General features: G+C 43.6%; 1 protein-coding gene across 1 annotated transcript in view; it reads left to right on the top strand.

Annotated features, from left to right (window-relative positions):
* Nucleotides 1-7,719, top strand: part of LOC139565443 (beta-1,3-galactosyl-O-glycosyl-glycoprotein beta-1,6-N-acetylglucosaminyltransferase 7-like) — a 36,047-nt gene extending 28,328 nt beyond the window's left edge. Inside the window, exons 4-5 of the mRNA XM_071385821.1 lie at nt 6,809-6,880; nt 7,061-7,719. Coding sequence (XP_071241922.1) covers nt 6,809-6,880; nt 7,061-7,071 — 83 coding nt within the window. The 3' untranslated portion in view covers nt 7,072-7,719. The remainder of the gene's footprint in view (nt 1-6,808; nt 6,881-7,060) is intronic.
* The last annotated feature ends 1,184 nt before the right edge of the window (nt 7,720-8,903 follow it).

Genomic DNA, 8,903 nt, shown 5'->3' with positions numbered 1-8,903 from the left:
CAGACAACACAGAGTTACACATGGAGTAAACAATAAACAAGTCAATAACATGGTAGAAAAAAAGAGAATCTATATACAATGTGTGCAAAAGGCATGAGGTAGGCAATAAATCGAATAATTACAATTTAGCAGATTAACACTGGAGTGATAAATCATCAGATGATCATGTGCAAGAAGAGATACTGGTGTGCAAAAGAGCAGAAAAGTAAATAAATAAAAGCAGTATGGGGGGTGAGGTAGGTAAATTGGGTGGGTAGTTTACAGATGGACTATGTACAGCTGCAGCGATCGGTTAGCTGCTCGGATAGCAGATTTTTAAAGTTGTTGAGGGAGATAAAAGTCTCCAACTTCAGAGATTTTTGCAATTCGTTCCAGTCGCAGGCAGCAGAGAACTGGAAGGAAAGGCGTCCAAATGAGGTTTTGGCTTTAGGGATGATCAGTGAGATACACCTGCTGGAGCGCGTGCTGCGGGTGGGTGTAGCCATCGTGACCAGTGAACTGAGATAAGGCGGCACTTTACCTAGCATAGCCTTGTAGATGACCTGGAGCCAGTGGGTCTGACGACGAACATGTAGCGAGGGCCAGCCGACTAGGGCATACAGGTCGCAGTGGTGGGTCGTATAAGGTGCTTTAGTAACAAAACGAATGGCACTGTGATAAACTGCATCCAGTTTGCTGAGTAGAGTATTGGAAGCTATTTTGTAGATGACATCGCCGAAGTCGAGGATCGGTAGGATAGTCAGTTTTACTAGGGTAAGTTTGGCGGCGTGAGTGAAGGAGGCTTTGTTGCGGAATAGAAAGCCGATTCTTGATTTGATTTTGGATTGGAGATGTTTGATATGAGTCTGGAAGGAGAGTTTGCAGTCTAGCCAGACACCTAGGTACTTATAGATGTCCACATATTCTAGGTCGGAACCGTCCAGGGTGGTGATGCTAGTCGGGCGTGCGGGTGCAGGCAGCGAACGGTTGAAAAGCATGCATTTGGTTTTACTAGCGTTTAAGAGCAGTTGGAGGCCACGGAAGGAGTGTTGTATGGCATTGAAGCTCGTTTGGAGGTTAGATAGCACAGTGTCCAAGGAAGGGCCGGAAGTATATAGAATGGTGTCGTCTGCGTAGAGGTGGATCAGGGAATCGCCCGCAGCAAGAGCAACATCATTGATGTATACAGAGAAAAGAGTCGGCCCGAGAATTGAACCCTGTGGTACCCCCATAGAGACTGCCAGAGGACCGGACAACATGCCCTCCGATTTGACACACTGAACTCTGTCTGCAAAGTAGTTGGTGAACCAGGCAAGGCAGTCATTAGAAAAACCGAGGCTACTGAGTCTGCCGATAAGAATATGGTGATTGACAGAGTCGAAAGCCTTGGCCAGGTCGATGAAGACGGCTGCACAGTAATGTCTTTTATCGATGGCGGTTATGACATCGTTTAGTACCTTGAGCGTGGCTGAGGTGCACCCGTGACCGGCTCGGAAACCGGATTGCACAGCGGAGAAGGTACGGTGGGATTCGAGATGGTCAGTGATCTGTTTGTTGACTTGGCTTTCGAAGACCTTAGATAGGCAGGGCAGGATGGATATAGGTCTGTAACAGTTTGGGTCCAGGGTGTCTCCCCCTTTGAAGAGGGGGATGACCGCGGCAGCTTTCCAATCCTTGGGGATCTCAGATGATACGAAGGAGAGGTTGAACAGGCTGGTAATAGGGGGTGCGACAATGGCGGCGGACAGTTTCAGAAATAGGGGGTCCAGATTGTCAAGCCCAGCTGATTTGTATGGGTCCAGGTTTTCCAGCTCTTTCAGAACATCTGCTATCTGGATTTGGGTAAAGGAGAAGCTGGGGAGGCTTGGGCGAGTAGCAGCGGGGGGGGCGGGGCTGTTGGCCAAGGTTGGAGTCGCCAGGAGGAAGGCATGGCCAGCCATTGAGAAATGCTTGTTGAAGCCTTCGATTATCACGGATTTATCGGTGGTGACCGTGTTACCTAGCCTCAGTGCAGTGGGCAGCTGGGAGGAGGTGCTCTTGTTCTCCATGGACTTTACAGTATCCCAGAACTTTTTGGAGTTAGAGCTACAGGATGCAAATTTCTGCTTGAAAAAGCTGGCCTTTGCTTTTCTGACTGACTGCGTGTATTGGTTCCTGACTTCCCTGAACAGTTGCATATCGCGGGGGCTCTTCGATGCTATTGCAGTTCGCCACAGGATGTTTTTGTGCTGGTCGAGGGCAGTCAGGTCTGGAGTGAACCAAGGGCTATATCTGTTCTTGGTTCTGCATTTTTTGAACGGAGCATGCTTGTCTAATATGGTGAGGAAGTAACTTTTAAAGAATGACCAGGCATCCTCAACTGACGGGATGAGGTCAATATCCTTCCAGGGTACCCGGGCCAGGTCGATTAGAAAGGCCTGCTCGCAGAAGTGTTTTAGGGAGCGTTTGACAGTGATGAGGGGTGGTCGTTTGACCGCGGACCCGTGGCGGATACAGGCAATGAGGCAGTGATCGCTGAGATCTTGATTGAAGACAGCAGAGGTGTATTTGGAGGGCAGGTTGGTCAGGATAATGTCTATTAGGGTGCCCATGTTTACGGATTTAGGGTTGTACCTGGTGGGTTCCTTGATGATTTGTGTGAGATTGAGGGCATCAAGCTTGGATTGTAGGACTGCCGGGGTGTTAAGCATATCCCAGTTTAGGTCACCTAACAGAACAAACTCTGAAGCTAGATGGGGAGCGATCAATTCACAGATGGTGTCCAGGGCACAGCTGGGAGCTGAGGGGGGTCGGTAGCAGGCGGCAACAGTGAGAGACTTATTTCTGGAGAGATTAATTTTTAAAATTAGAAGTTCGAACTGTTTGGGCATAGACCTGGAAAGTATGACAGAACTTTGCAGGCTATCTCTGCAGTAGATTGCAACTCCTCCCCCTTTGGCAGTTCTATCTTGACGGAAAGTGTTATAGTTGGGTATGGAAATCCCAGAATTTTTGGTGGCCTTCCTAAGCCAGGATTCGGACACGGCAAGGACATCAGGGTTGGCAGAGTGTGCTAAAGCGGTGAGTAAGGCAAACTTAGGGAGGAGGCTTCTGATGTTGACATGCATGAGGCCAAGGCTTTTTCGATCACAGAAGTCAACAAATGAGGGTGACTGGGGACATGCAGGGCCTGGGTTTACCTCCACATCACCCGAGGAACAGAGGAGTAGTAGGATGAGGGTGCGGCTAAAGGCTATCAAAACTGGTCGCCTAGAGCGTTGGGGACAAAGAATAAAAGGAGCAGATTTATGGGCGTGGTAGAATAGATTCTGGGCATAATGTGCAGACAGGGGTATGGTGGGGCGCGGGTACAGCGGAGGCAAGCCCAGGCACTGGGTGATGATAAGAGAGGTTGTATCTCTGGACATGCTGGTCTCAATGGGTGAGGTCACCGCATGTGTGGGGGGTGGGACAAAGGAGGTATCAGAGGTACGGAGAGTGGAACTACAGGGTCCATTGCAAACCAAAACAATGATAATGATAACTAGCCTGAACAACAGTATGCAAGGCATATTGATATTTGAGAGAGACATACAATAAGGCATAAAGTGGTCCCGTGTGGCTCAGTTGGTAGAGCATGGCGCTTGCAACGCCAGGGTTGTGGGTTCATTCCCCACGGGGGGACCAGGATGAATATGTATGAACTTTCCAATTTGTAAGTCGCTCTGGATAAGAGCGTCTGCTAAATGACTTAAATGTAAATGTAAATAAAGTGATTGCAGGTCTTGATTGGGAGAGCTAGCTAAAACAACAGGTAAGATAACAGCAGCAATAACAGGGTGCTAGTCTAACACAGCAACAACAGGTAAAAATGGCGACGACTAGGCAGAGAGGGTCGGATTAACTACACACAGATCCTGAGTTAACTTCTTGCAACTATAGGGGGTGCTGTTCCGCATTAGCATATTTGTGTCTCCAAATTAAACTGCCTCGTGCTAAATTCTTGATCGTACAATATGCATATTATTGTTATTATTGGATAGAAAACACCTTCTAGTTTCTATAGAAGTTGGAATTTTGTCTCTGAGTGGTACAGAACAATTTCTACAGCACTTTTCATGACAGGGTTCAGATTTCAGAAATTTTTACCTCTGATCTGGAGTCTGTTTATAAGGCGACAGTGAATGCTATGAAGAAACCGACACTGCCTACGTCTTCCTCTGGGTGTCTGTACGTCATCACGTTTTCAATGAAATCGATGGGACGTTCACAGCCATTATAAAAGACCAAAATGTACAGAGACCCCCCTTTCTCAACGTGCGCCTGAAGCGTGAAGGACATCGGACCTGCCTCGTTCCAAATCGTTTTCTAACCAGCAATATTTCTCCGGTCATGTTTTCAGTCGTTATAGTTGTTAAAAACATCATAATGTAGTTAATTTGAACCGTTTTATAGCAATTTATATCCGTTTAGTGCGATTTTGAGGAATTTCTTTGTCGTGCCCTTTTTAGCTTTGGAAACGTTTCGGGGTGTCGGTCGTTGGTGGTGGACATTTCGAAGGACAGAGGACATCTATCGACCAAAAGACGTTTATAACATAGAAAGGATACATTGCCCAAGAATATGATGGAAGAACAGCTCAAAGTAAGCAATATTTAATATGATAAACCGTGTTTCTGTCGAAATATTTTAAACGCATATTTCGCCATTTTGTTTGGTATAGCTTCACCTGGCGAACCCTGTATTGAAAAGTAAGGATAATTTTAAAAATGTAAATCAGCGGTTGCATTAAGAAGTAATTTGTCTTTCGATTCCTGTCTACCCTGTATTTTTTAGTCAAGTATATGATTAGCTTTCAATTAAACTAGATCACTCTGATAGATGACGTCAGACATATTGAGGCTTGATTTCCTAGTATTTTTATTGTGTAACCACGGTTTTGTATGGCTAAATATGCACCTTTTCGAACAAACTGTATATGTATGTTGTAAAATGATGTTACAGGAGTGTCATCGGAAGAATTCTGAGAAGGTTAGTGAAAAAATTAATATCTTTTGGCGGTGATTACGTTATAGCGCTCTTTGGCTGGAATCGATGCTCTGGTAACGTTTGCACATGTAGTATGCTAACTTATCGATTTATTGTGTTTTCGCTGAAAAACGCTTAGAAAATCTGAAATATGGTCTGAAATCACAAGAACTGGGTCTTTCCATTGCTATGCTTTGTCTATTTTTATGAAATGTTTTATGATGAGTAAATTGGTCATACACGTTGCTCTATCTAGTAATTCTAGTGGATTTGTGATGGTCGGTGCAATTGTAAACTGTGATTTCTACCTGAAATATGCACTTTTTTCTAACAAAAACTATCCTATACCATGAATATGTTATCAGACTGTCATCTGATGGGTTTTTTTATAGGTTATTGGCTATCAATATCTTAGTTGAGCCGAATTGGTGATAGCACCTGAAGGAGTAAGAAACTGATGGAGTTAGAATAGTGGTGTATTTTGCTAACGTGTTTAGCTAATAGATTTACATATTTTGTCTTCCCTGTAAAACATTTTAAAAATCTGAAATGGTGGCTTTATTCACAAGATCTGTATCTTTCATCTGGTGTCTTGGACTTGTGATTTAATGATATTTAGATGCTACTATCTACTTGTGAAGCTATGCTAGCTATGCTAATCAGTGTGTGGGGGGGGTGGGGGGTGATCCCGGACCCGGGGTAGAGGCTCGTGAAAGGTTAAAGCACAGAGCCGACAGATAAAACACAAATAAACAGAATGGAGTACCGTGAATTAATGGACAGTCAAGCATGCATCAGCTATGGTGCATACTTGTTCTCCCCACTGTATGTATTCATTTGTGATGCTATCCTTGATATGATCCTGTTATTGTCACATGCTACCTGGTGATGTAAAAGTCTAATAATGACATTATCTTCCATATTCCTATATTCCTATATATTCCTATTACATACAGTTACCGTGTAGGACAATGCAAGGTTGGGTGACCAGGGCCATCTGGTACTGCCTCCTGGAGGAATTCAGGCGTGTGAAGGCTACCTATGTCCTGCATAACTTCATGAGGATGGACACGAGGACCAGGAGGGGATCTGCAGCTCGCCACCGTGTGCTAGAGGAGAAGTCTGCTGCTCTGCAGGATGTTTTAAAGTTGGGGTCCAACAACGCAGCAAGAGAGGCAATCCGTGTGTGGGAGATCTTCATCTCCTACTGTTCGAAGAGGGTGCTGTTCCCTGGCAACACCATAGACTATACAGTACTATGCACAACCAAAGGCTATTTTAAGAGCCATCCAATTTGCAATAAGAGTATTCTTCCATTTACTTAGCTGTCAACTGCAGATATTCAATTCCCAGTTTCCCTTCCTTTGATTTCTACTTCTCAGGTGAGGGTGCCGTTTAGGTAAGGGTGTGATGTCTGTACAAAAACAAAACAGGCCATTTTAAATCACCCATATTGAACAATATTTTTACAATTAGACACCCTATAACCCACACCTACACACTCATGTATCAATCTGATTGTGTTGTGCAGTAAGCAGGCTCAGGTGAATAACTGTGGCTCCTTCCACCTTCAAAGAATAGGCAAGAGGGCCAGCCAGACACTTAATTATTTCTATAACTATGCCATATTGTTTGTCCTTGTGTGTCTGTGCATGTTTTTCAATATAAAGTACTCTGCAGCCACTTAGTGTGGACGCCAGGTGAGGCCACACACACAGATTCCTGTTGAAGACTCTCTCTTTATTTTCTGTCTACCTTATTTTCTCAATAACAGTCTCTCTCCTTCACTTAATCCCTCTCCCCTTTTTCCTAAATCCTCTAGGTTATATCAGCTGTGTCGGTGAACCCCTCCCGCATCTGAACTGGCTACATAGAGGGCACAGAATGATCAGAGGTGAGAGGTGACTTGGCTGGGTCAACAGGAAGTATTATTAAAGAGATGCTTTACATTGAAATACAGATAGATGTAGTTGTCCCAGAGTTAATGATCCAAGGTCAGTTTTGCATTTCAACTCCTGATGATTATGATGACTGACAGTGTTAGAATAAAACACCATCTGTCTCTTGTCTGCAGATATGTTTTGATGTGAGAGAGGATGCCAACCCCCAGTCCCATCATCGCCACCTCACTCCCGACTGGGAGCCAAAGTCGGCCCAACATGAAATGAGTATGAAAATGTAATTCTGGTTGTTTAATGTTTTAGGGACTCCTAAAATAACCAGCAAACAAGGCTGTCGTCCTTTGAAACAGTGGATGTAAAGAATCTAGCGAGCAAAACCATTTACTACAAATTGAATGTAATTTACAATTTTGTAAGCTTGCCTTGATGATATTTGCCATGCAATGCAGATGAAGTAACGTAGACAGCTAACTATTTTATTGCTTATTGTGCGCAGTGGAGGATAAAAATACCTGTATGCCTATGGATGTGTAGCTAGCTATGTCGCCGATCTGTGTATGGACCATAACACGTTTGGTGTACACATCAGTTCAGAACCTAGCTATGAACCTCAGCTATCATAGCCAGTTGTATCAACTTCAAACAGTCTGAATGACATTAATGAAGCCTATGGATTGAGTGGAATAAAATATAACTGTGTGCCAAGGATTCAAGTCATATACACATGTAGTTATTACCATGCATGAGATCCCCACATTGTAGCCTGTACATGTAATATATTCACTGATTATGTACTCTACCTTGGCAAATAAAGGTGCAGTTCAGGTATGAATGTCTTTGAGCTCATTTTTCAGTCATATCCAATACCAGGAGTATCAAATTCCAGTCTTTGAATGATGCAGTGTCTGCATGTACAGTATGTATTACAAATATACACTTCAACAGAGTTTACCAATCTTGGTCCTGGGACATCAATGGCTACACAGTGTAACTATGCAATAGACTAGAAACATGATTTAACTAGTTAAAAGCTGATTTGTAATTCATATATACAGAAATATATATTTTTTTGAAATAGCACACTACACATCTTATGCATCATGTAAATATTGTAAAACCGGTTCATCTCAATATCTAATTTCCTTCATCTGTGCAGTGCTAAGATAACAAGAAAAATGGCATTCCTTTGAGGCCCCAGGACCAGGACTGAGAACCAGTGCTCTTCATTGGGACCTCTTCATATGTAGACAGGCTTTCATAGCTCTCTTTATCTGAGGACAGAAAACCTCACAAGAAACAGACGTCATTATACTCAAATTACACCACACTGAATATTATGTTACTATTATCTTCGTACTCACTTCTAGGGATTGGAACTACACAAGTACCTGCCCTATCCAGAATAGCCTACTCTCTCACTTTGACAGTTGGGGCTGCTATCCTTTCACCCTCCTCCATGGTTGTTAGCTAGCTACCTACAAATGCATTTGGAGTATGTTTTTTACATTGACGAATACATCAAGATAGCTAGCTAATATGAAGTTAGGTAGCTGGTGATATTTCATTCACTTAGCTATCTCTACAGTATGTAGGGTTGGCTAGATATAATTTAGCAGCTCATTTGAGTTAGCCTGCACTGTAGCTTGTTAGCTAATAATACAGCCCACATGCTGACCACATCGCAAAATTAATTTACACAAACAATCATTGCACCCACACCGCTCGCGAGCGTCTGCATGGCCAGGCGCTAAAATATAACCTGGTTCTATTTGTGACCCTCAACGTGCTGCAAGACCCATCTCCTCATTGTTTTTTGGAGCATATACCCACGTGCCATTTCCTTATTTGTTTTTAGGAGCATATACCCACGTGGGTGATTGAAAGATGATCTGAGGTACACACTCAGTTCATCTTTGTGATAATGCACTGTAAAGTTGGTTGCCAACCGCCTGCAAAGAAGAAAAAGAAGCCTGAAGGAAGGAGGAGAGATGACGAGAAATTAATTTGGTTTACCAT

Source organism: Salvelinus alpinus, chromosome 2 (assembly GCF_045679555.1).
Source record: "Salvelinus alpinus chromosome 2, SLU_Salpinus.1, whole genome shotgun sequence".
Lineage (NCBI taxonomy): Eukaryota > Metazoa > Chordata > Actinopteri > Salmoniformes > Salmonidae > Salvelinus > Salvelinus alpinus.
Note: the sequence above shows the minus strand (reverse complement) of the source record. Positions and strands in the feature narration are given on the sequence as shown.